This window comes from Meleagris gallopavo, chromosome 1 (genome assembly GCF_000146605.3).
Source record: "Meleagris gallopavo isolate NT-WF06-2002-E0010 breed Aviagen turkey brand Nicholas breeding stock chromosome 1, Turkey_5.1, whole genome shotgun sequence".
NCBI classification, from domain to species: Eukaryota; Metazoa; Chordata; class Aves; order Galliformes; family Phasianidae; genus Meleagris; species Meleagris gallopavo.
The window spans coordinates 58,081,366-58,108,482 of NC_015011.2; the positions used below are offsets into that span (position 1 = coordinate 58,081,366).

A 27,117-nucleotide genomic window follows, 5' to 3' on the forward strand; every position below is an offset into this window, starting at 1 on the left:
TTTTAATGCTAGAATCTGGAAAGTCTCTTGTTCAGCCCATTTGTTAGCGTCAGTCCAAGTCGCATCAGTATGAATGTAGCAATTGTAACAGTCTTAAAGAATGGCCATTCTGAAATAAGATTTATAAACAAGGTAATAAAATGTAATTACTGTCCACCTTTGATTCAGAATCCTTACAGTTCATATTAGAATTCACATTTTTTATTGCCTTACACAATACTCAAGACTGGAAATTTGGTTTATTGTTCTAATTCTCTAAAGCTGAATGTAACTACCTGTTATATACATTCTCTAACACAGTACAGGGCAGTACATAAAAATAGAAGTTATAGTACAGTACGTAGATGGATTACTCTTTGAAACAGGATGATGAAATATGAGCATGCTTTCCAATCCGCTTTGGTTTCTGGTAGGAATTAACTCTGTGTGGACCTTTTCATTGTGAGTGTCCATTAAGTTCCCAAATGAGGTATGCACAATATTCAAAGCAGGCACAGGTTAGGTCAGGGCTTGGGGCTGGTCATGTGCAAAGGACAAGTTTCACACTGACTATGCAATATTTAGAAAAGATGTTCTACTGCATTTGTTTTGCAGATGGGGTACTATAAATGTAATTGCAGCTGCTAACACATATATGGAGACATGGAAGATCAAGTAAGAATGCAAATATATGGCCTACATTGCACATATCTTTTTGGAAGCATGTTAATAGAAAGGGGTGAGATAGAGATGGAAACAGCCTACTATTATCTTCCCAGTGCCTGTGCAGAAATCATTCCCTGGGGTTCCTGCCTGTGATTAGAGGTGAAAAACTGCCCTTCATTGCTGATTTCAGTATATACTTTAAAAGCCTACCAGCAATCTGCTATGAGAGAACTAATTCAGGGAACCGAGTACATACAGTATTCCCCAAAATATTTTTATTGTCTTTCAGAATGAGCTTGTACTCAGCTTCTTCCTGAATTGGTCCAAACATACATTGGCAGAAAAAGCATCATCTGTGACATCAGGTATGTGGATTACCAGTCTTATCTGTTTTCTAAGAACGAATTCATGAGTAATATTGAATACAGTAATGCAGAGGTGAGTAAAGTGTTTAATGTCACAATATATTTTTAAGATGTACAGATAATCAACAAATATTTCCTGACTTCTCAAAGTCTCTGAAAATGTTTTACTGATGTGACCTGTAGCTTGCTTTGACTTTGGCATATTCTGCTCAGCCTCGCTTCAATTCTTTTTGAATAAACATGCCTATATGCAAAGTAAACATTTATTCAGACAGACTGTGGCAGGCTTCTTGTTTTACAAAACAAAAGTTTCGGAGAAGGTTCCGAAGGAAAGGATTTGAGTCATGACAAAGCACAGTGTGTACTTGGACAGGAAAAGAAAATCAATGGTGACTTTAAAAGTCATTTTTAGAATGAGTGGAGCAGATGAATAACAAAACATTATGTTAATGCCTAGGCATACATTATTGATGATTGTGGTAATTCACTTCTTACTAAGTGACATTCTGCATTGTTCCCATAATGCTTAACCTATTTCTCACTTCTGTGCAACACCTAATTTAATCTAATCTCTGGCAGTACAGCATTAAGAGCCAAAGCATAGGCTATATAGAGTAAATGTTTGTTCTCTTACACTGCACTAGTTCTGAAAATAAACTTCAGCAATCAATTTTCAGGCAAAATAAAATCTTGCAATTCAGCTGCTTTGTGATTCAAGTGACAGAAAGTTTCCAAGGATGACCAGTTACCCACTTTTCAGAAAGTAGCTCCGCATATTTAGTTTACATGTCAATTTATTCTCTGTAAAGACAGGGGCTTTATTAACTCCTTTGCTGAGACCATTTTTTTAATTCATTAGAACAAAATAATCTCCATCCTATCTTCTCAGCCTTTGGAAGACTTCCTCTGTTCAGAGTTCAATTGATTAGGATATGCTATTATCATATTAAATCCATTATGACTACTGGAAATCACTAATGATTGTTCTAACTTGTACAAAAGAATGAGAGGATAATGCAAAGATGGCCTAGGTATTAGGAATATAGAGATGAATCTCATCATTGAATCTTATCTTGGATCAGAAAATCCAAACTGGAATTCAAATGTAACATGAAATCTGAGTCTATAGGCTACCGTTCTCTACAGACTCTTCAACCAGAGTTGTAGGCATGTAGGAGTGAACTGAAGCATAAAAGAGTTTAAGCCTGAGGTCTTTAGAGGGATTTTGACATTTCAGTAAGATTTAGTTCCTAATTACTACAGAGAATCTGGGTATAAGTATCTTGTGCAAAAAGCATGAAATCAGTCTTCAATAAAGTTGCAAAATAAATAAGTCTCATATATCTTAACAGCGGTGTCCTGAGACAATATAGTCGAAAAGGTGAGCCCTTTTTTCAGTTATCAATGGCATCAAAATCAGACAACAGAATAAAGAAACAAAGGTAAGAACGTGATTAGTGAGTGTTTGATGAAAGCTGTGTGACAGATAACCTAATCTGCTGATTCACTATGAACTCAGTGGCCCTGTTAGGTAAAGGTCAGTACACGGTCAGAAGAGATTAATGTAGTGTAGCTACAGAGGTGCTTTATTCCTACTCGGAAGCTCTGCCTTTTAAAGTTTGGACTCATTCATTCTAAGTTCAGGACAAAGGCATTGTTTAACAGAAAAAAAAATCTTCCTTTGTACTATGAATGAATTGCTGACATTTATTAATAGAATGCCAGAAGTGTACCAAGTCCAAACCAGGGCCCAATCAGTTTAAATTCTGTAGAAACAAATATCAAGAATTTGGGGCTGAGTTGCTTTGGGTATGGCACCAATTCTGGTCAGCAAGGAAGGGACTGCACTCAGTGCAGAGCTGAGTACAACTGGCATGAACTGGAATGAACTGTGGAAAGAGATGAGCTCAGCTGAGTATGAGTTAGGTTGGCAATGAGACCACCAGCCGTGCACTGCTAATTAGCCATTTGAAATGATTTCATACATGTTACTCTACGCTTTGCCCCTTGTCCTTGGAGTTACCTAGCTGGCATTACCCCAGCTAGCTAAATGACTTAGATCTATAACTATAACTTAGATCTTAGATATTCAACACACTATTACAGTCCATCCTTTGAGTAAGAGAAGACGTGAGTCCATCAAAGGCAGGAGCTTGGTGATCAAGCCAAGCTGCCGTATACCATACAAGGAGTTGCTGAGAAGGACACAGTTGCTCCTAGGGGCTCATGTTTGCTAAGATTACCCTGAAACACTCGATTTGAAAGAAAGCCCTTTAGAAATTGTGTTAGTTGAGCTGGAGTGGGAAATAATTTCACTGAGCCTTCAGGAAAAAGGCAGTCTCCATGAAAACAGTGCATCCTTCACCCAGAGATTTTGTTCCTTTATGAGCTTATAAGCACCTTATTTTTACCTATTTTGAAGAATAACTCAGGTTTAATATGGCTTTAGTACAGGCTGCAGCTTTCCATGAGCCTGCTGATTTCTCTCTCAACCTTTACACAAGCAAATGATTAGTCTTTTAGTTAGGATCAATGTAAAACAAAGCCAATGCCCAGTAGAAGCAGGTTATGAATTTTGATCAAGATAGCATCCTTCTTTTATACAGCTTTAATTTTCAAATGTTGTAGGTAATTACACTTACTAAAGTAAAATAAAAATTTAAATTTATGAATTTGTACTGTGCTCCTAGCAATGAAGAGATTAAAAATCAGTGCTAAATCTACTGTGACATGAATACTGATTCAGTATTCCCAATGGAACAGATTCTGAATTGCACTGAATATCGTCAGCATTTCATTATACCAAGCACACTGCATGGGAGTGAGAGCAGATATCAGGAATGACTTCACAGACATACATTTTTAATATGTCCCTTTGAAAAAAAAAGGAAAAGGAAGAAACAAAATCTATCATTTCTTTTTTTTTTATTGTCAAACAATGTTTCTTATTTTTCTTCTCTAGAATATTTATCTCCTGAAAATATGGTAATTGAGATTGTTTTGCCAAAGTTATGAAATTAAGAAGTTTTTGCAATTGGTTGTAACAGTTCACAACCCTGGTACAGTTCTGGTAGGTACGATCAGTGTTGCGTGTACGTAGTGGATTTCTGTCCACCTAAGTGCAGTGGAGAAATGGCTTTATGTCCTTCCAAAGCAAGATCCAAGCTTTTAAAAAATCAAAATGTACCATATGGCTCTCCATGGAAATTCCTAGTCCTTGTGAATGCTCTCTCAGGAGAGTAGCCTATTATGTTCATCCTATATACAGTTTTCTAATCTGCTCCAGTTGCTCATTCTCAGCATAAAGCTTTTGCCACAAGTTACATTCCTATTTTAGTTGGATATAGGCTGGTTTGCTGGCCATAAGCACCCCTTGTTGGCTAAGAGGACGAAAGCTGTGACATTTTGTTAATTAAGATTGCCATTTTCTTTGTAGTCCACAAATGAAATGCAATGTATTAAATTATTTTTTCCCTATTGATTTCATCAGTTTTCCATGAAACATCTTCCTCACTACTATTTCTTATACAGTGTGGAAAGCCTAATGCAGATCTTGTTTTAAAATGCTTCTAATAGAAACATTGCACAAAATATTTAGAGAAAGTTCTCCATTGTTCTAGAAAAAATTGCTTAGATGAAGAATGACACAACTGATTATTGTGAAGATCATTCCACTTTCCATGGAAATAAAATTTTAACACCAATTTCCTTAATTTTTACATCCAAAAAGAAGAATAAGCCCACAGTTTTCCAGAGTTTATGTTCTGTGATGAAAGACATTATAAACTGGCACAGTGTTTGAGTTTCTCTGCAGTGGGGATTGGCAGCTAGCACTCGTGAGTGCTGGGGCATGCAGACACCAGTGATATAAAAAAATGTTACAAACCCAGCTCTGTTGGCACTCCAACTTCACGGTCCTCATTTGATATGTGACAAGTTTTCCACTGACACCTGTGAGTGAAGAATCAGTCCCTGGGAGGAAAATCTTGCTTCAGCTGAAGTCAGTGAAGCTTTATCCCGCATCTACATCAGACTGGCATTTGGTCCTTGCATATAATGGAGTGCAAGTAGAGCGTGACGGTTCCTAAAAATGCAAGTCTCAGCTCAAGTCCATCTGCCAAAGCTGGACAGACTGGAAGTAATTATTGTATGTGTATTTTATTATCATTTAAAGCTAAAACCACCTAGACTTCAAAAAGGTTATGACTTAGCACTGTAAGTATGAAAAAATAAACTACTACATCTGAGTCTCACGAATAGAAACTGTCTATTATGAAACACAAGCTATAGATATTTCTTCAGTGTTTATCAGTTTTCTTGCATTTTGCTTTTTTTTTCGTTAAAAATATTTTGGTAATACCCATAACCATACTGTCTGTTTAACAACTAGAGTTGCATTTTCATTGCCCATGATTTTCATTATTTTCAACTTGGTTAGAAATTATTTACATTTGTTTTTTCCTAAGTGAAATTGCCAGCCCCCACAGAAGAGATCCTTCATTGGATATAAACACTCAGCTGTGGTTGCGCTGATAGGAGAGAAAAGGCAAAATTCAAATGACGTAATTCAGCCTCTGAGCTCTGTTGCTCTTGCTAAACTGCTCAGGATGACCCACAACAATTCACAAAATTAACAGAGCCCCTCAAGCCCCTTAGATTAAAGCACAACTTCCTGGCATTACAGTCTTTATTGCTCTAAGATTCTAAGTTTCCTATTGCAGTTTAATGGTAGAAGTCCACAGAACTTCTTTTAAAAATGGCGACACCCACAACATAGCATGGCAGGGGCTGAGGGAGGGGAATGATCTTTTTGTGGGCTTTTTGTTACCCTGGGGGAAAAAAAAAAAAAAAAAGCATCATTTTCTGTTTCGAGCAGTTTTCCTCACTTTCCTTATTCCTCACTGTCCTGCTTTGCATACAACAAATGAAATAAGGTGCAGTGTAGTTAAGTGATTTGTCACAGCTCATAGGGGAGAATAACAAATGAAGGGCTGCACCTCAGTCTTCTAAGTCCTGGCTCAGTGATTTCTTCATAACATTTCAATTCTTCAAAAGTCTGTTTCAGGCCCTTCTTTAATTAGGGTGTGATTAAAAATGCATTTTTTAGTCTCCAAAGGGAAGAAGCTGGAGATGGTTTTTTATTCTAAAATTCCAGTCGAAACATCAGAAACTCAGAAATGTTGATATCCAGACCGCATGGAAAAAAATATACTATGGCAATTGTATGTTCCCACTGTTATTTTTAATTAATTTGAATTCCTTTCCTTAGGATAAATAGCAGTTGCACTTGCTCCTGGCTGTCAATAGTATGCTACAGCACTGTAATTCTATCTGCTTAGCAGTTATTTTAGCCTCTGTTCACTCCAGAGGTTACACATTTAGTTTATTCTCATCGTAGCTTATTTTTCACAACTTCCCCTCTGCTGCTTCCTCTGCTGAATAACAGAGTGAAGGCTGAGAAAAGAGGTTTTGATTTCTTACCCTCACGACCCCGGCTGTAACAGCTCTGGTGCACATGTGGAAAAGAGAGACAGAGAGTGCAAAGGAGTGCACAGGTGTCTGCTGAGACTGAAAGGCAGATATGAGAATCCTGTCTGCTACTGAGGATGAACAGTCCTGATGCTCTCTAAAACACCTCTTTTTGCAGGCGCATAACCTTTGTGTGTGATGGCAGTTCTTTCATGCTCACCATCCTTTCTCATTCCCTTCTCTTTTAGTAAGATAAGAATTAATTGGTGCTGATTGTTTTGTCTTATTTGCCTTGTGGTGAGTTTAAGGCTGGTGCTTTATTGGCTGATCCCAAGACACGTGCAGGGGAGCAGCACTTTATGTTTGAGGTCTTCAGGTGAGGTACATTTTTAATAGGGAGGAAGGCAGAACAGAGCCCAGCTCCTTCAAGATCACTGTTTGTAAAGTTAGCAGGATTAAGTTCTTATTTTTCCATCTAAAGTAAATATAAAATACTGAACGCAACACAGACTTGGTCTAATTAAATGAATCTCTGTTTGTGCAAGTAGAAATAGGCCAGTTCATATAGGCCATGTCTGGCCTGCCACAGTGTGGGGAGAGCCCTGAGCTTTAAAACAAACTGGCTCATGTCCCCCAGGCTCACCGTTAGCACTGCAGGATAAGATGGTCAGAGAGATACCTACAAGCAGCTACTGTGTTCACTATTATCTAGTTTACTATGGTAAAACCATCATTATTTTCTGCTTTTTCTCTGTGGGTTGGGTAAGCAACATGCCCCAGTTTAAGAACACACCTTTTTGGCAGTGAAGACAGGTGGCTTAATGCTTCCAACAGAAAGAATGAACAGGATATGCTTAATCATTTATTTCATATTTTGAGCCTGATCCTTCTTGCTTAGGAGCTAGAAAATGTTTTTCTCAGTGGAAATTGAGTCAAACTCCGTAAATTAATTTTAGTAGAAATTCTATGAAAGGAGTGGGTTACTTGTAAAACAGCCTGGAACAAGAGAAAAAATAAGGAAGGTAGAATTTAAATCTGTGAGATACAAAAGTTGTTATTGTAAATCTGCAAACGTTTTGACACTGATCTGGAAACTTGCATTTGTGTGGGGTTTTTTGTTTGTTTTTGTTTTTGTTTTATTTTGTTTTCTGCTGGGAACAGGAAAAAAAAAACAGATGGAAAAATTGCAACAATACAGATTAGTATAATAACAATTAAAAAAAAATCCAGAATTAATTTTAACACAAAAATAAATTTCCCAATGAAATTCAGATTGATGGCTGTCAGAAAACAAAAATCCCACTGTCAGTGTATAAAGAAGCAAGAAGATGAGCACTGCATGTCAGACCATTCTCTTCATCCCACTCTCTGACAGTGTTTTCTAATTTCAATGCTAATTTAAGCAGGCAGTGTTTTGTTGTATGTATTAGTTCATGAATTCTGTGATATGTTAAACATCTGCTTCCACTAAACTGTTTACAAAAAAATCAAACTGTTTGGTTTTAGGTCCTCAGTCAAATGATGGTACACCTGGAGTACAGTTAGTCATATCCTACGAGGACACTCGTCTGACAGTGATGTTGAAACACATGAGGAACATTGTAAGTATTTTCATCATAATCTGTAACTCTTAACCCTTTGACTTTTTCACAGTACTGTGAAAACATTAATCCTCAAACAGAATTTCTGATATAAATAATTTTAACTCATAATTATGATGATATTTCTTTATCATTTTTTAACACGGTCTTCCTTAGCTCTTGCTCAGTATTGTTGTAAGTATGGGACCTGTGTAGAAATCACGTCCGCCTAACGGCCAGCAATGACCTTTTCCAGGCCATATACAAAACCAATTCAGATGCCTGTTGGCCCTTCCAGCTGACACATTTTGATAGGAGTTAGGTATGTGACATCATGCAGCATCACAACCCTTTGTAGGACATCATCTTGGTACTATTGATTATCCAAACACTTCTTTCAAGCCCCAAAGAACTGGACTACAAGCAGGGAACAGGTCAATAGAGGAAGTAGTGGAGTACTTTAAGAAGCAATGTCTCCTGATACTGTGATGCTCATCTCTATAACACACTGTCTTGAGGTTAAGTGGGAAATACCGCCCATTCTTGGAGCCACGGTATGCAAAGAGAAAGCTGGCAGAGCTCCCTCAACACAAGGTAGGTAAAACTGTTTGATGAGAATATCATGAGAGATCTAGCTGGATCTCTCAGCTGAGGCAATGTGTCTGCTATTTTGTCATGAGTTCAGCCACCTGGATGTGCTCTGGAATTCCTGGTTGCTCAAGTTTCAAGTAATGGCAATGGCAAAGAGATAGCTAGACTATCTTTGTCTAGCTGGAAGATTGAAGTGCTTCTGAATTGCTGCAGGCTCTTAATGCATACATTTATACTGTCTCTATCTCAGACTGGATTGCAATTGCTTTTCATAAATGAGGCCAAACTAAGGAATGTATATGGACCAGATGATACTAAAATAGGGCTGAATATTTATTTGATTATATGTCACAGAATGACAGAATTGTAGGGGTTGGAAGATCATCTAGTCCAATCCCTCAGTTAAAGCAGTTTCCCTATGGTACTTACACAAGAAGCATCCAGGAGGGTCTTGAATATCTCCAGAGAAGGAACCTCTCTGGGCAGCCTGTGCCAGTGCTCTATCATCCTCACAGTAAACAAATTTTTCCTCACATTCATGTGGAACTTCCTTTGTACCAGCCTATGCCCATTGCCCCTTGTTCTGTTGCTGGGCACCACGGAAAAGAAGCTGGCCTCATCCATGTCACTTATCTGTAAGTCTTCTAAAGATATCCCCTGAGTCTTCTCCAGGCTGAACAGCCCCAGGTCTCTCAACCTTTCTCCATAAGGGAGATGCCCCAGGCCTCTCATCATTTTGGCTGTCCACTGGACTATCTGAGAAATTGCCTCTCCTTTTTGAACGGAGGAGCCCAGAACTGGGCACAGTATTCCAGATATGGCTTCACCAGGGCAGAGTAGAGAGCGAGGATCACCTCCCTTGACCTGCTGGCCATGCTCTTTTTAATGCACCCCAGAATACCATTGGCCTTCTTGGCCACAAAGACACACTACAGGCTTGCGTCCAAACTATTATCCACAAGGACACCCACATCCTTCTCTGCAGAGCTCCCTTCCAGCAGGTCAACCCTCAACCTGTACTGATACATGCAGTCACATGAGGCTTACATAGCTTCAACTGTTCTCCATTTGCCCCTCCAGCTTCTGATCTGCAATTCAAGCATATTCATTTTGGTCTGTAACACATGCAAGTAAATCTTCAATCTTGAAACATTTTTTTGTTTCCCATGTGCCACCTTGACAGGTGAGATAAGCTTCTGCTGGTCCAGGTCATATGAGCTTTACCTTTTGGATTTAACTTAAAACCTCCTTTATGTTTTTTCTTTTGCACTTTCAAACACTAAATAACAGTGATAGGCTTCTAGTTGGTGGAAGGAGAATATTGAAATGATTGTTGTGTCCATGTTGTTACCATGAGTTCAGGCAGGTAATGTGGAGATGTATGCAAGCAGAGCTACAGATGTTGGAAGAAGTCATTTTGCTTGTTTCTGGCTCCTGTGTTCTTTAACTTCGAAAGTTCCAGTCATTGAATTAAGTTAGAATAAATTATAGCGTAGATGGCTGTGCATGGCAAAACTGAAATCCAAAGTTCTGGCCACTTTAGTGAAAGGGACAATACAAATTTAAATGGGCTTCTGGCTTTTGGAGGTAGTTGATGTAAATTAAATCCTTTTCAGTGAGTTTGCAGAGAACTGGTAGGAGTCCAATTCAGTAAGACCAGAAATGATTCATGGCTTGAAAACAAGGTCACTGTTGTTGCAGCCTAACTTAGGCAGTCATGTTTTTAAATCCTGGACTTCTGATTCCTTCCTTCCATACAGCCATCCGCTATGGTGCTTTGGGGTGCTGTGATACTGGACTGCCTTCAAACTAGCAAACTATTAAGGAAAGGTTATTAGGTTCTTTATCCCATTCGTTATCTTCACGGCATTCCAGTTGTATAGATCAATTTCTCTGACATGCTTACTTTTCTTTTTCCTTAATTTTTCCCTTTTTTTTTTTCCTAACTGATCAAGGATTTTAAAAGTATGCCAAGATCATGTCTTATTCAATACATGTTAAAGTTATTTAAGGTACATTCAATCTTTTGCAGACTCTCATTAATTTTTTTAGCAGTTCATCTTTGCAATCTTGTTTTGTTTTGGAATTTATAGTAAATAATTTGAGTGTCTCTTCTTTGTTTACTTACCACTTTATAGAGATTTTATGATGTGTTCAGATGTGAAAATTATTGTAATGGGCCAAATTAATCCCAAATATAGCTTCATGGAACTGACAAGGAGTTGTGATGCAGCATTCTGATCCATGTAAATGTGTTTCATTTATTATTTATGGGTGGATAGTTCTACAGATTTTAATAGCTATAGATCCTGTTGTGTAAATTCTATATTTATATATGATGCACAAGATAATCCCTAAGGAGCTGGTGTTGTTTATAGCCATTTTCAAATGTCACATATTTTCTTTACAGAAGGAAGTCAAAAGGGTGCTTTGCAGGATTTTTCATGAAGCTATCCCCATTCATGTGGGAAAGAAAATGCCATACCACTTGAGAGCATTGATCTGGTGCAGATATGCCAGGGGACAGTCTAATGTAGGTGCATATGTGTATTCCATACAGCAGGCACTTTTAGTCTGATGCATCCACATGTGCTGGATCTGCTGCATATCTACAAGTTATCCACCACTAGGCCTGCTTCCAAGCATCCTCTTCTGACTCACACCGACATTACAGTCATACGTTATGAAAGACAGTCCTTGAAGAAAACCCATTTAAAAATACTTTGAAGACCAGTAATGGAGTAGAATAGCCACAGTTTTCAAATACAGAAAAGCCATGATAATACAATAATACAATTTTCCAAACATGTTTATTACATAATTTTAATTCAGCCTCTTGGACCATTATTTGCATGTGTGAAATGCAGACCATGCAATACTGTACTTTATGTATAGGCCATGGAGGCAATATTGTTTCAATAAAATCAAGCTGAGTTGGAAAGAAACAGTGATGTACCAATGACCTGGAGATGTCATATGGAGATACTGGGAGATTTTGCCTCTGAGTCTCAGAAGATGTGGCAGCAGAAGTGGATGAAACAAGGTTAGCTTCTTACACAAACACAATAATACAGTACCTTGCACAATGCTCTAAGTAGTCTAAGGGAGAAGATACAGGATCCAGGGTGAGGTTTGTCTGCTAGGAGTGAGAAAAATCCAACTGTGGCAGGCTCATACCAAAGAGTGGCAGCAGTCAAGAGCAGGAGCACTGGGAGGGTACTAGGAAGAATGCTTATGACGCAAGATGAAAGGCATGACCTCCCATATCTGCAAAGAAGCTGTGGAAGTGGATTTACGAACACTGGAGATATGCAAGTGTTGATCTTGAACCATCCACTTCCATTTATGTACATTAACCAGAACAGAAAATGGAGAATATAAAGATTATAACAGAACTTAGAGCAGAGTATGGGCTAGCTTAGTACTGCCTAAGCCAGAAACAGCCAGGCTAACTGCAGCTATGCTGATGGACTTGTTTGTCTATTCAAAAAAGGACACCAGAGGAAAAGAAGTAGCACTTTCTGAAATTCAGAGAAGGGTTGTTTAATATATTTCTTTTTGTACTTCATAGAGATCCAGAAGGCAACAGTGGTTGAGCATTGGCTCATAAGAAAGTGTGTGTTGTCTGTTGATTTCATTGCCATGACTTCAGGCATGCCCGGTTTTTCCAGATAAGCAGCTAAACTTTCAGTCCTCAGTGCTAAACATTTTTGCCCACAACTTCTTGTGGACAGAAAAACTCCTTAGGGGTAGTGGGGAGGAGAAACAAAGCCAACATATCATGAACTTCATGCCAATAAGTGTAAAATGCTACCAGAATTTAGGAAAGCATGTATGGATGATGAATTCAGAACCAATTTTACAGAGAGAACATTTTCTGAAATTAAAATAAATTCCTACAGTACTTTCCAAAACTACTTCCAGCATTCCTTCTTTAGAAGTTCTGAGGCTGTCATGAACTGCTCGTGGTGATTAATGATTCTGCGATAGCTGATATATGCGTGATGAATTAGTAATCAGCTTTAAGCTTTAACAGACATCCAGCCTCTTTCCATTTTGTGTCCTACGCTATCCAAGTGTAAATTGCTTCCAAAAACATTTCTGAAACGTGATAGTGGAAGTGCTATGAGAAGAAATGTGAGAGCCAAGCTTTCCCTAAATAAGGGGAGTGAAATCAATTTCTGAACCTGCAGGTGTAGAGCTATAGGGAAGTTCCCAAAGAAAACACAAGTAGATGCTTCACTGCCTTTGCTGGGCTTTGGCATCAGCTTGAACTGAGTAAGGAACAGGAATTCTTTTTCCGTCAATTTTGGTTTCCATAATTCCCCTTGTGGATCCACTAATATTTACACTTTATGAGCAAGTTTGCTGATGGTACTAAACTGGGAAGAGCTAGACAAATTAGAAAGCTGAGTAATTGCCAATCGCATGAAGTTGAACAAGAGCAAGTGCCAAATTCTGCAGCTGGGAAGGGGCAACTCTGGCTATAGGTACAGACTGGGAATGAGACACTTGTCTTGCTGCTATGTTTGTCCCCTCAAAAGTAATGCTTCGTATTTATTTATATGGAGGCTACAACAGATACAAAGAGCACAATAACACTATTTGACAGAGCAAATTCTCAGCTACAAAACAGTTTTTCAATTCACTACCATTAGCTATGCATTTTTGCTACGCTTGTAGAAATCTGCATCAGTGGATGTGACCCACTGTTTCACAGCTGCTATGATGGCATCATTGTTAGGAACATGTTGCCCACATAGCCCATCTATCATTGGCCCAAACAGATGAAAGTTAGAAGGTGATAAATCTGGACTATATGGTGGATGTCGTAGGACAGTCTAACTAAGATTGGCAATATACTTCACGATCTTCAAACTTGTATAGGGACCTGACATTATCATCTTGCAAGAAAAAGGTTTTCTTCCTCTCTGGCCTGACTCTAGAAGTTCAAGCTTTCATCTTTGTCAGTGTTCTGATGTGGTGGTCAGAGTTGATGGTTTGTCCATATTCTAGGAAATCCAGAAGGATCACCCCTATCCTATCCCAAAAGACAGTGCCCACTTTACCCACTGAGAACTGTATCTTGAGCCTTTTATTTAATTCTCATGTAACCACACCTCAGACTGTTGTTTTGACTCCGGCTCATAGTGCTGACATCACATCTCATCACCAGTAATGGTGCAACCCAGGAAACTGTCACCTTCAGCCTTGTATTGGTTCAATAGGTCCTGAGAAATTTGCATTCTTTCTCTTCTTGTGTGAGAATTCATGGGATGCGCCTGGCACAAAAATCTGTGATATTCCAACATTGCCAGCATCATTTCCAGTGCATTGAAAACAATATTTAGCTATCCCTAATGTGGCTTGTCTTTCACATCCCTGTCAACACTGACGAAATGCATCACCTACTGCCTCGCTGTGTTCACATCCAATTCTTTGTCTCCATAAATGTTCAGCAAGCATCAGCGGGTGTCATTTTTTCCATAAGGAGGAATTCAGTGGCACACCTTTGCTTCATATACACTTCCATGTCAGATGTCATTTTGTCAGATTGCCATATGCATTTTGTCTGCTTCCATCTGTTGCACAGCAACAAAATGTAGTGGGATACTGGTGGGAAGATTCAGTCTCTGCTGCCATACCACCAACATCCACCTCTAATGTTGTCGGTCAACATAATACAAGAGGCATTACTTTTAGAGCAGCCCTTGTAGATTTAAATGGAGAATATGTTACATACCAGCAATGCAATGCCTGTCAATTAAATAAAAAGCAACGTTACATACACCCCTTTCACAATATTATGAATATTTCCCGCTTTCTTTACCAAGGCCCACAGATTACCAGCAGGGATAGGGAATATGTTTCATGGTTAAGCAAAGCCTACCAGTCATCCACCAGTGGAAAACAAGTAGAAAAAAATCCCTCTGAGATGAACAAAAGTTATTCAGAATGTATTGGTAAGAGAATGAAATGAGAAATTTGGCAGATGTGGGAAAGTAAGACATACACATGGTGCTCTTCAGTGATTTTTGCAGAAAAGCAAAAGAGCCATGAAAAGAAAGTTTTTGTTCTAACTTCAGCTTATAAAGTAATTCGATTTAATTTTGTGTTCATAGAAAGTACTTTAAAAATGAATACAAATTAGTTTAGGCAAACATGTTCTCTTTTGGACTGAAAATTAGCAGAATATCTATAAACAAAGGCTATTACTCAGCAGTAGTTGAAATAGGGAAGAGTTGAGATATGATTTTGTGGTCCAGAAATCACTTTTGGGTTCCAACATATTTGTTATAGAAGGTTTTTGACAAATTTGTTGTATGGAAAGTTATGTTATCACTTATTGTAAACCCTTTAATCTGTCACAGACACTGCACTGCCTTAACTCTAAATTCTGATTTCTAGTTTTTCAGTAATTCCCTATACAGCTAATCTGTTTTGAATCAACTAAAAAGAATGAGTTTTGTTTAACAATAGGAGTGATCCAGGAGATGAAGGCGAACGTAAATTAAATTTGCCATTGGGTGCAAATGAAGAAAACATTGCAAATAATAATAGAGATGGAGCAAGATCAAGTGAATAAAAGTAATTTACAGAACAACACAAGTAGCTTGGGCAAATGAAAACTATTTCTTCAGGGAGATATGGATCTATTTCCTGTTATAATGTGAAATAAAACAAGCAAATGGTGGGACATGAGGTTGCTAGGAGAGATGCCAATGAGAAAGGTCAGATCCTGGCATTATGATGCAGAAATTAAGTAGTTTATCTTTATAAGGCATTGATGCTAGTATATTGCTCTCAGGAAGCTTTTTAATAACTAGAATTCAAGTTCAAAAACAGTTCTCAGTAGGATTTCTTGGAAATGATTTATACTTCAAGAGTGACGTATTGTTACTAAAACTTAGTTGAGAACTAACAAGAACACACATCAACTGTACAAATATTTAATGGAGAATACAGCAAGGTTCAAGAGGAATTATTTAGGATGTTGAGCAAGACTTTAAGTAGAGGTAATGAGAAGTAACTAAGGAGCAGAAATTGCACACATCATATAACAAAATGGTTTCTTACAGAAGGAGGGTGCAAGCTGTAGAATAATTTCCCAAAGAAAAGTGGAGGGGGGTCTGTACAGTCTCAGAAATTAAAAGTAGTCTGGTTCAGGCACATAATGCAGTTACCATTTCTTTATGCATTTTACATTCATCTCTGCTAGAGAGGAGGAGAGAAAATAATATGAATGTGAGAGAAAGAAACTGAACAACAGCATTTATGTGGGTTTCTTTTCTGAAAGGCTAATTTCTTTTATACTCTCTAAGAGCCAACAGTTAAGAAATTCTGGGATCTGTATTTCTAAGGGTCCAATGTAGATCCCTATATCTCAGCCAATCTTATAGACTCTTTAACTAAGTATTAATTGGGAAATTAGTTATTCCAAATGCAACAATAATACTGGGTGCAAAGAAGAAAATGCAAAGAAGAAATGCAACCTAGCAATTCTAGAACAAAAGGTTCAGAGAGAGATCTTTCCGTGAAATCTATTCTCTGCATTCTACATCCTGCATCAACATTGCTTGTACATGAATAATATAATCTTAAGACATGACTGAACTTTGATATTTTTTCATCTATGTGGGGAAAAAAAAGAACTTAAATGAGCTGAAGATAGCAGTGCAGCATGGGATTCGGGAATCTAGAACATATCAATTTTTTCTTTCAGAAAAAGAAAAAAAACCAACCCAAAACCTTTTTAATGATTATTGCTCAAATCTGTTACTGTGAGTAAATATAGTTAATACATTTGCACTTCAGGTTATGCAGTCACATTTATGTATTTATTTACTTACTTATTTATTGCAGTATTTGCAAGTTTTTGATACCCACGTGGTGCTAGTGACCATCCAGTAATCTAGTGCTGAGCATTGATGAACTATTACAGGGCCTCAGAGCCTCAGGAGCCAGACTTACACTTTGAGTAAGACGGATGGAGACACTCATAATTTTCTTTTCCGTTAATTCAGGAACATGTAAATGCACACAAAGCTGTATCATGACTTACTGGAGATATCTTCTAGCCCTACTTCTCTGCTACTGGCTGCAGACAGTTTAAAAGGCACTAGCCCATTTTACCTCACAATTACAGTTGTATGTCCACACTGACTCTTTCCCATTTCATTTGGAATTGTGTCTATCCTAATATACAGCTCTTTTTGGATTATCAAGAAGTCATTATTTTCAAACTGAACAGCAGCTACATCCCTGTTCTTTTCTTCACCTTTCTGAAACAGTTTGGTTCTGGTTTCTAAGCTTTCTAAGGTAATAAAGGCTTAGAAGCCTAGGAAACCCTTGTGACCTTCTGGATATCACAGTTTTCTTTACTTAATTCTAAGTGCAGTTAGATGAATTTTCCTCTCAAATGACTGAAGCAGATCAGAAGCATTTTGCATAGATCTTATGAAGCTTTTGGGAATCAGCCTGATTCTCTGAATCTGTCTTTCTCTTTGCAAGAAAAGAACTCTTGTTGTTAAATGTTTAACAAATATTTCTTCCTTTTAAAAAATACTACTACCTGTGTGCCAATTTGGATTTGGATTCAGTTTGAAATTAAGACACATACATATATTATATGATGGAGTTCAGTTGTCTGACTGTGAATATTGTGAACATCGTGAAGTATCTTCCTTGTGCTCCAGTGTCTGCTCAAGGAAGAGTGCCAGTTTTCCACAAAGCCTCTGTCACTTATCCTCCTCCAGATTACCTTCTGGCACCTGAGGTGACACAAAGCACAGGTATTTTGGAAACTAATCCTGATGAAAACCTATACTTCCATCTTGCTCTTTGAAGATTTAATGTGCAGGTCATTTTCCTGAACATAAAGGAGATGACGTACCAAGTCTCATCAGGCTCCCAGCCAACACTGTGAATGAGGAGGGCCTCACATGAGGCTTCTGTCATGTCTGCTCGTTTGTGCAGATATCTAAAACATCTTCTTTTTCTCAAATGTAGTCATACACCAAAGTGTGGGTGATTTAACCAAGCCAGCCTGGAAAAGATTAATCTGCTTCTTGCCTACCTTCTTGACAGCATTACAAAAAGCTACGTAGACTTTACTGAGTACTTACATCATAGCTCACATATATACTAGGGTATGTCAACATTTCAACTTCTTTGCCCAAAAATGGTGTCTTCATTTCAGAGCTGTAGCTGTGAACCTCTCCTTCTGCCTCAGTGACTGAAGGTTATTTTTTTCCCATTTGACAGCCAGGAGACCTTGGAGAGTGCTGGCTGGATGGCTGGTTCATTCTTTAGAGAGTTTGTGACTCACTACAGCTCTAGACCCTATTTTTGCCAGAGTGACTGCAATTCTCCCTCTTAGAAATACAGCACATCATCTTTTATTAAGAAGTAGGCTGCATGAGTCCATTTCCCTTCTACTCTACTACAATCAAAGCTGAACTGGAAAAACTGCTACTTTTTTTTTTTCCAAAATACCTTATTTCACTTGAGGGAGAGAGGGCTGGAACAAACCACAGTAACAAAACCACTGCTTTTTCTTAAACTAACGGCATTTGCATTAGGCATAGTTTACCCACATGGTGCACTGACAGGCTGCATGCAGAACAGGCAGATTGAGGGGGATGCTGAAGGTATTGAGCTGCACAGTGTGCTCAGGATATATTTGGAGATTCAAATCAGAGACATGGATATAGCACCTTTGCATTTTTATCATAGTAAATGACAAAGCCATCTGGAGGCTTGCTTCACTGACACTACTAGAAGATTTCTGACAAGCAGAAAATACCTGCTCAATAAATGTCTTCCAGAATTCCCCTGAAACAACATTTATGTTCTTCTGAAATGATGCAAAGATATGCTAAATTGAGATCAATTTCATTTTTTGTTGTTGCTGTTGTTGCTTTGTCAGTGACCTCTATTGCAGTGTCCTCTGTCACAGTGTCTCTTCTGTTTATGTACATACCTGCATATCTGCATGAGATAAGAGTTAAGTCAGGAATAGGAATGAGGTTCCTTACAGAGAGATGGGCAAGAAATTTTGGCACCAGAAAATATAATAAAATAAAACTTACGTTGCAGAGCAGCAATTAAATGTTTTGAAATTTGGGGTGAAAATAAAGAGAGGATTGTGAAAAAATACCATATCTGTGTAATTACTTTGCCTGATTGGTTTTCTGTTTTGTTTTGCCAATAGTAGAGCATGTAGGGTGCACCATAGCAATATAATGGATTGTCTTCTTTTGTATTTATTTTTTAATTATTGAAAATATGGTTTTTGTTTTAGTATTCTTTGAAATAATGTATAAATATTTTGTGTTGGGAAAATGAGAAGTGTAGTAGCAGAGTAGACTACAGCTGTTCAGTGTTTTGAGATATGAAAGTCTCAAAGGAAAAGGAAGAAAGGGTCTTCAGTTCCATGTTAAAATTTATGAAGTAAAAACAGAACCTCTCATTCATGTAGTTTGTCCTCGAGTGTATATAGTACTGTTCTGTTTTGAAGGAACTTCTTGCTTTGTAATAGCATTATTTTAGTGCTGATTATTTTCTCAGATCTTTAAATTCAGAGATAGCCAAAGGGCATGTTATGTTTTTTTTTCTAAAGCAGAGGCTGTAGCTGCTATTAAAGCTGCAGCTTGCAAACACTTAACTTTTCCTTGGAAAGTTACATATGGACTTCACTTTGTCACTCAGAGAAAGACAGTGCAGCAATCCTTATGGCTCTTCTCCATTTCTTACTAGTTTTAATCTAGTCAACTCCTGTTTCATTCAAGTTGCTGCGTTACAAGACTAATTCTTCTGCAGTTTTTCTATTTAGTAATCCTCCTTGATTGCAAAATAATCAAGTCTACCTCATGTCTACATTTAATATATAAATATTTTGTTTTAGAGTTCCGAGGACTTTTTGCTATGGTAACATGGTTTTATTTAAGATGAAAGGATATCTTCATGTTAAATGTTAAGGAATATTCTGAGTACTTTCTTCACGATATAGTAAATAAATTCTGATGGCGGTGCATTAAGAGAAAAACACCACATGGAGGTAATAGATAGGAAAACTGAGAAAACTGAGTTGGAGCTACTGGACAAAAGGGAAGGATTTGTTTCCTTTCTTTTCATTTTGGGGAGAAGCTGAGATGGGAACATTTCTAAAGCCTGAATTATTTCTTTTTTTTTTTCACTGAAGAAGGGGAAAAGAGCAATTGAGATTTGAAAATGTCCAGGAAATTAATTTCAGAGGCAGAAAGGAAGTTATTTATAGAGGTGGAAAGGTGGCATTAGTTAATGCAAGTTACCTTTGATCATTTCTTTTTGTCAAGATAGTTGAAGGTGAAAAATGAAAAAAGAGAACAGCAGCTGAAGCTATCAAATCTTCAGGAGCCATCAATCTGTTTCACTCTGGGACTAAAGGTGGAAGAAAATACCTGCAAGTCTAACACTAAGAGAAACAGATGAAGTAATGTAAATTTGAGGCAGTAGTCACTGAAAAACTAAATTTGAAGTTACTTAGGAAGAGATGGTTTAAAAAAAATTACAATAGATTATCCCCAAAGTCAATTATTTTAACATTATAAAATTTTCCTTAAAATTCATATAAGTGAAGCCCAGTATTCATGTTGTCATGCTAAACTGCATAGTTTAAATATGGTAAATTTTGAAGTAGATGGCCCTTTCGTAATGTTAACAAAGAATCCATTGTTAAGAAGAGTTGGGGATGGTTAGTAATGACTGAGGGAGAAAAGTCATTAAGATAATGTGATTCTCATGGAAAAATTAATTGAATTTCATCTATTATTTCCCAGCTATGGAAATAATAGCATATTTAAAATTAAATTACACGAGACATAACCTATCTATGTGGGTTTGTGTAAGTAAATATCAATACCTTTTCGGTTTCAGAAAATAAAATTGGAGTGAAAAATGGAACACAGACATAACAGAGACATGTCTGTATTAGTTTTTCAGTATTGAATTACAGATGTGGAGGGAAGTAGATTCAGATTATTATTTCTTTTCTTTCTGTCCCCCTTTCTTTTCAATATTTTCATTGAACTTTCTTTGAGAGTTTAGTAGAAAATAACATCTCAAAAAGAAACTGATTTTTAGAACCATATACAGAGTGCTATAACTGTGTTCCTCCTTTAGTCATTAGCAGGGTCAAGTAAACAGGTCAGTCTCTGAGAAAATTATACAGCAGAGCCTTGTTTGTATATGGAGAAATTACTGGGAGTCTGCCTACAAATTCAACTCATTTGTTTTATTGGCAGATCAAAACCACTGTCGGGTTGTGGATTGTATTTGTTAGGGGTTTTTTTTGTCCATACGCATGGCAAGAAGAGTTATGGCATTTCTGTTGTGAATTTGCTTTTAAACCTTTGCAGCCTTACAGATTTTTACTGCTGGAATTTGTTTACAAGAATACATAGTCGAAGAAGTAAGATCGTAATTAAAATTGGAATAACTTTCTTTAAAGGAAGTAAATTTACATTACGTTTGAGTTAATGAAAATATTAGAGAAGTAAACATAAAAAGAATTCAGTATTAAGCTTTTTTTTTTTTTAATCTGTTTGCTAGATTACAAGTATGTTCAAGCTGTAAGGGCTTTGCAAAGTAGTTAAAGTGCAAAATGGCATTCCTATGGTACTGTTTGATTTCTCTTCTGGCTTGGACTATGAACAGATGTGAGTCACGTTTGATCCACTGATAACAAAAGGATTATTTGGCTGGATTTCAGAATTCACCCATAAAGCAGCTATAAGTCTTATTCCATGTTTATAATGGACCCATTGCAGAAATGATACTGTTTGGAGTAAATGAGGGTGGTATTTAGGTCAGATATTCTTCATGTTTATCTAAATTTATAAATCTGCCAATGCAGTGTGTCAGAGGTGAAAGGACAATCCAGCGTGTCTGTTCACTAAATGTGACATTCTGGTATATGATAGAAGACATCATCTCTAGCAAAAAAAAACAGTTCTAATATTTTCTCCATTTTCTCTTATTCAAACAAATGTTCAACTCATATATGAAAGACTGAGAAAGATCTAGTTTTCCCAAAAGTTTCTGAGCTTTACCTGCCATATTATTCGTCTTAAAGCAATTTACTTCAAATTTCACTTATTTTATTTTAAAAATAACTCTAGCACATTAGTCTCACTCTTGTTTTCAAACTATGATTCTTGAACCACCAATATCCCCCTTTGTTCCTGTTGGAGACAGTCTAGCAAAGTACACCTCCTTCCAATAGCACTGCGGGTCTTGTCTCAAGAAATCCTTTAGAGAAGGAAGTTCTTCGTAAGAAATGATTTCGCTGTTGTGCCAATGAGAAGAGAAGCCAACAAACTCATTGAATGCAATATCCAGAGTTTGCTCCTGTAAAGCCCTGGCTGATCATGCTCATCCTCTAAAGTCTAGAATGGTGAGTTTGCAATGGAACGAAGTCTTCTTTGGGACAGTGAGAGAGTTTTGTAAGATGTTTTGTTTTGTTTCACATTAGGATTCTGGAGAGGGCAGTTGAGTAGTGGAATATATGATCTGGCTTGAACAGTGCTCAGCTGAAGCTCCTTGATCACTTGATGGCATAACAGTGCCCCTGCAGATGGAGAACTGGGACAACTGTGGAATCTGGAGGTTGTCTTCCCTCTGCCTTCTCAGTAGAGAAAGAAAAAGTGGGAAAACATCTGTGAAGTGGGAAGAGAAAAAGTCAAGCCGACAATCAAAACTAGAATCTCTAGTTTGAATTCAGGTGGCTGCCTTTTAAATTACCTCTAAGAGTTTGGCGGCTGATTGCTGCTATTCATGAAAAGTGGCTTTGTTTTTAGTTCTGAAAGATCCCAGAGCAACTGCTCTGCCCTGAGTTTTCTTCAGTGAATTGCAAAAATATTCTCTCTTTTGATATTCTGTCTTGACCCTCTCCTCCTACTCACCTCTTTCAACATATCTTTAGCTGCTTTCAAAGGAGTAGTGTGGAAGTCGTTTTCTCTCCACATTTCATAAGGCACAGTAGTACTGCAAAGTGTCTTCCTTGGAGTTAAACTAAAAAGAGGATTCAGATTAGATGACAGGAGGAAATTCTTTACTCAGAAGGCAACGAGGTGTTGGCACAGGCTGCCCAGAGAAGCTGTGGATGCCCCATCCATGGAGACATTCAGGGCCAAGTTGGATGGGGACCTGGGCAGTCTGAGCTGCTCAGTAGCAGCCCTATCCACAGCAGAGGGTTGAGACTGCGCGGTCTTTAATGTCCCTTTCAACCCAAGCCATTCTGTGATTCTGTGATTCTGGGAGAAGTTTGCTGATGGAGGAAAGTGATTTGGCTGAAGGCTAGATAATGAGCCAGAAGAAGACAAGGAGCAACTGTAAAGCATAGACGAAATTTTATCTGACTCTATTTCAACCCGTTGTGTGTGCTTATGGTACAATGGTTCTGTTAAACCACCACACAGCAATCAGCTTCAGTTATTTCCCTGGCAGATGACTGTCAAGCTGAGCCTCTTTGAAATGCAGACTGTGCTGCCATGATCTGTGACAGTGCTGTCCCCAGTGAGCAGTGGACACAGAGTGGACCTGTCTCAGCAGCTGAAAGAGAAATGGAACTGGGCAGAGGCATTTGTCCTCTCTATTACCTTTGTAGTCTCCTGCCTACCAGCTGGCCTTCTCAGCCCAGTGCCCTTTTCAGCTGCTCCTTACCTCAGTTTTCAATATTAGCTTTGACATGGCCCCTGGTTAGGCAATACAGCACTGGTATGACTTATAAAGCTTGACATTTTACAAGACTATCCCATTTTTATAGCATTTCCGTGCTTGAGAAGGTGAAGATCCTTATGCTGGGCTGCAGCAGTTGAGATGGCAATAACTCCTTTTTTAAATGTTATTCTTTTGTTCATTTGTGTCTGAAATTACCAAAATCCATCGACCCTCAAGTCAGTTATAGTGATGCTTATCTATTCATTGACAAAGGAAGAGCTTTATTACAGATAGGATCCAGATTACTTGGAGTAGTACGAGGTTACATTGTTTTCTCTTTCCTGATTTTTAAGAGACTGTTCAATTTACTGTTATTTGTCGATCTTGACCGAAGTTTTAATATCAGATCAATAGAAATGGGCTATTAAATTGATAGTGTAAGTTATAAATCCTGTTTTAACAAAATGGTACTCTGTCCTGGGAAAATGCCATTTAATGGCATTCTTATTTTGGTAGCTGAATCCTAGCTAACTTAATCCCAAATATATTTTACATCAGATATACTTTGCAGAGCTTAGTGACAGTAACATTAATCATTCACCTAGTGATGACACTATGTGATGATTTGAGCAGTACATCCTTTGATTCTGTATAGCAATATTAGTCTCCAGTTGGTCACATCATTTGCCTTGAAGGATCATTTCAGATAACAAAAAACAGATTTGTTATGCAATAACTGGTTGCTCGCACATACAAGCACTGTTTTGCTTCCTAGCAGAAAGTTATTTTTTCTAGGACACCAGCGGCGTCTCCTATCACAAGAAGATGTTGTTGATGATGTCTGCAGAAAGCCCCATATTTCTAGTCACATACTGTGAATAATCAAAATCTGAGAAACTACTTTATTCTGAGCTAGGGAAAGCTATAGTGGGAAATATAAATGCAATGTTTGGCTTATTCTTTGGGTTCATGTGTTCCGGATATCTTAAGATCTCTTCTTTCATCTGCACGTTCATTTGCATCCTGACACTGCATTGCCTGGGAGCTGTCAGGTCAGCTTGATGCCTAAAATACCAATAATACAACTGAAATTGCCAATATTTTGTTAAACACCTGTGTGTTTATGACTCTGTGTTTTCTGTTTGTATACTACTATTTTACTAACACAAAGATACCTGCTAAATTATAAGCTAAGCACTAAGGCATGTACTGGGAAGACACATTTTCCATAGTTATTCATCATTATACACTTTGCATGTTCTTTTAAAGCCTCCTATATTACCAATATATTTTCTAAGTGACAATAATGTTGCTTTAGTAATAAGATTACAGCTGTCCAGAGGTTATCCAGAAGCTGTCCACCCATCAGCTATAACTTATTACTGAGTCAGTTAATGGCTTAGCTCTGATTTGGAGTAGCTCCCATAAGCTGGAGTATCTGGAATACCATTAAGTAATTTGAACTTGAAAATTAAAGAGAGTTTGCAGCTGTATGATGGGAGAGATCAGGCAGGCTGTTATTATAAGAATGCTGTTCTGCCCATATTGCTATAGGAAGTGCTTCTGGCTCCTCTATAGTTGTATGTGTTATGAAATGCCCTTAGAAACAGTCAGTTCTCCTCAGTGTCAGCCCTGCTCTACTTAAGGGTTACAATCAATGAGAATATGTTAGCCAGAATCCAGTTTGTATACATTACTCTAGAAAATGGAAGGCCTAGACTTTTTCGGTGCAAATTGAGTTAAAGCAGATGGAAGCTTAAGGATCTTTCAACCAGGAAATGAAATATTAAAGATAGGTAACTTCATATTGTTCTTGTATGATTTCATTGATTTTCCTGATTCAGTATAAAGCTGAATTCTAAGAGTATCTGTTGTTTGCTGCATTAGCACTCTGATTTAGCCAAGAGAACAGCGAGGATGTGATATGTTTCTGTGTCTGCATAAAGTCCAGATTTCATTTGGTACTTCTTTATTTGTTTTCTTTGCTAGAACCTGGGCATTCATGTTTATGACCATTTTGTTTTTCAGCGCCTCCCAGATGGCTCTGCCCCAAGTGCACATGCTGAGTTTTATCTTCTGCCGGATCCTGATGAGGTCAATCAGAGGAAAACAAGAACAGTTCCCAAAACCACCAACCCTACTTACAATGAAATTGTGAGTACTTTTCACTTTCTTCCATCATTTCTTATGCATTTTATTTTTGTTATCTTCTCTTGAAATAATACAACAATGCGGCTCTAAGAGCTGTCACAAGTGTGATCAAACAGAAGGAATCTATCGTAAGCTAAACCATAAACATCCTTTTCTATTGCTTCTTTCTCAGCAGTGAAACAGTCTCTTTATGTGTTTCTCCTTGGGAAAGTGGTTGGATTATTCACTTTGTTTGGTCTTGTACGGTAATCACTGTTACATGATAGCCAGATGAGCCCCAGTATCACTGCACTAAAACCTAGGCTGTTTTTAATTCCAATTTATGTAATAGCACAAAAAGCACTAATTGAACGGGTGCTGTTACTAAAAAGCACATTTGAAAATGGACAACCAAATTTGTTGTCACTGTCCTAAATGATAACACAATAATAAATAGCCCAGTTCTTTTTATGTCGAGATGCCAGCGGTTCACAGCCATATATACAATTATTTCACTTACCACTGAAGTGCTCATGCCTCTGGGTTGAAAAGAATCATTTGGACGGAGAAATGTTTACTACAAAATGGAAAGCAGCATAAACTCTGTTCTTTTGTAGGAGGAGATGAGATTCAAACAGTAGGTAGGATTGAAGATAAGTATTACATAAAGCAAATCTCCTAAGGATCTCAAGCCAGTTTACAAACATACTTTGAGCAAGCTTTGTGGAAAGTATTGCTACTATATCCTGTTTCACAGATAAAATACAATTAAAATTAAGTTAGTTAGCTGAGACTGATTCCTTATCTTCCAGTTACCCCCTCCTGGGATTTCTTTATTTTTTTTTCCCTCCCCCTTTTTGTTGATTACAAACCTACCTACTTACATTGATGGCTTCCAACACTGCTGTAAGGAGGCTCCTCCACTGCTATTGCTGCTCCCTATATTATTGCATGGGAATAAAAGGAATTAGGTTTTATTTTTCCACTATTTTTTTTCCTTTTTTTTCAATCAAGGAGTGGAATGAGACTAATTGGCCTAGCAAAAGTTATTTCTTTATATTTGAAGGTTATTTAAAGAGAAGAAATAAATTTTTTTCTATATTAACATTCTTTTAAAATTTTCTAAAATGTGGTACGGTCGAGAACCATTTAGTAACACTGGTACACAGTTTTGTTTCTAATCATAGTTAGACCAATTTTGAATGCCATAATATCCAAAATTCTAGGTGCAGTCAGACAGTAGTCTGACTTACTGGGAGGGGATTTAATTGTGGTTAAGGATCATCCTTCTGCTGTTAAGAGAAAATTCATGCACACTTAAATATCCTTTACACAAAACTTACAGCCGTCTTCACAGATGCTCAGTCTTTTTCACCAGGAGCTGCTAATCACAGTGGGGACATATGGCTCTGCTGAACTTGGGCATTTCGAACCCGAAGCTTGTACTGTTAGCAGCTCTGCTCCTCCATATGCGATATCATTCTGTATGCATTTTCTGTCCAAGGCTGGTAGACTGAGGCAGAGGAAGCCCCAGGGAAGGAAAACAGCTAAAAATATAAGTCAGCTGTCTTTTAAGTTAGTTACTGTCCAAAATGCTGTGTACAGAAATGTGCTAGCCTTTTTTATGAGTTCATAAG

At 37.7% G+C, this 27,117-nt stretch overlaps 1 protein-coding gene across 2 annotated transcripts in view; it reads left to right on the top strand.

The window, feature by feature from the left end:
* The window catches only part of LOC104912045 (phosphatidylinositol 4-phosphate 3-kinase C2 domain-containing subunit gamma-like), a 54,263-nt gene that overhangs the window by 20,701 nt on the left and 6,445 nt on the right, over positions 1–27,117 (top strand). For both annotated transcript variants that reach the window (XM_010714814.3, XM_019616083.2), the window contains exons 5-7: positions 935–1,010; positions 7,986–8,080; positions 25,379–25,504. In XM_010714814.3, coding sequence (XP_010713116.1) covers positions 935–1,010; positions 7,986–8,080; positions 25,379–25,504 — 297 coding nt within the window. The remainder of the gene's footprint in view (positions 1–934; positions 1,011–7,985; positions 8,081–25,378; positions 25,505–27,117) is intronic.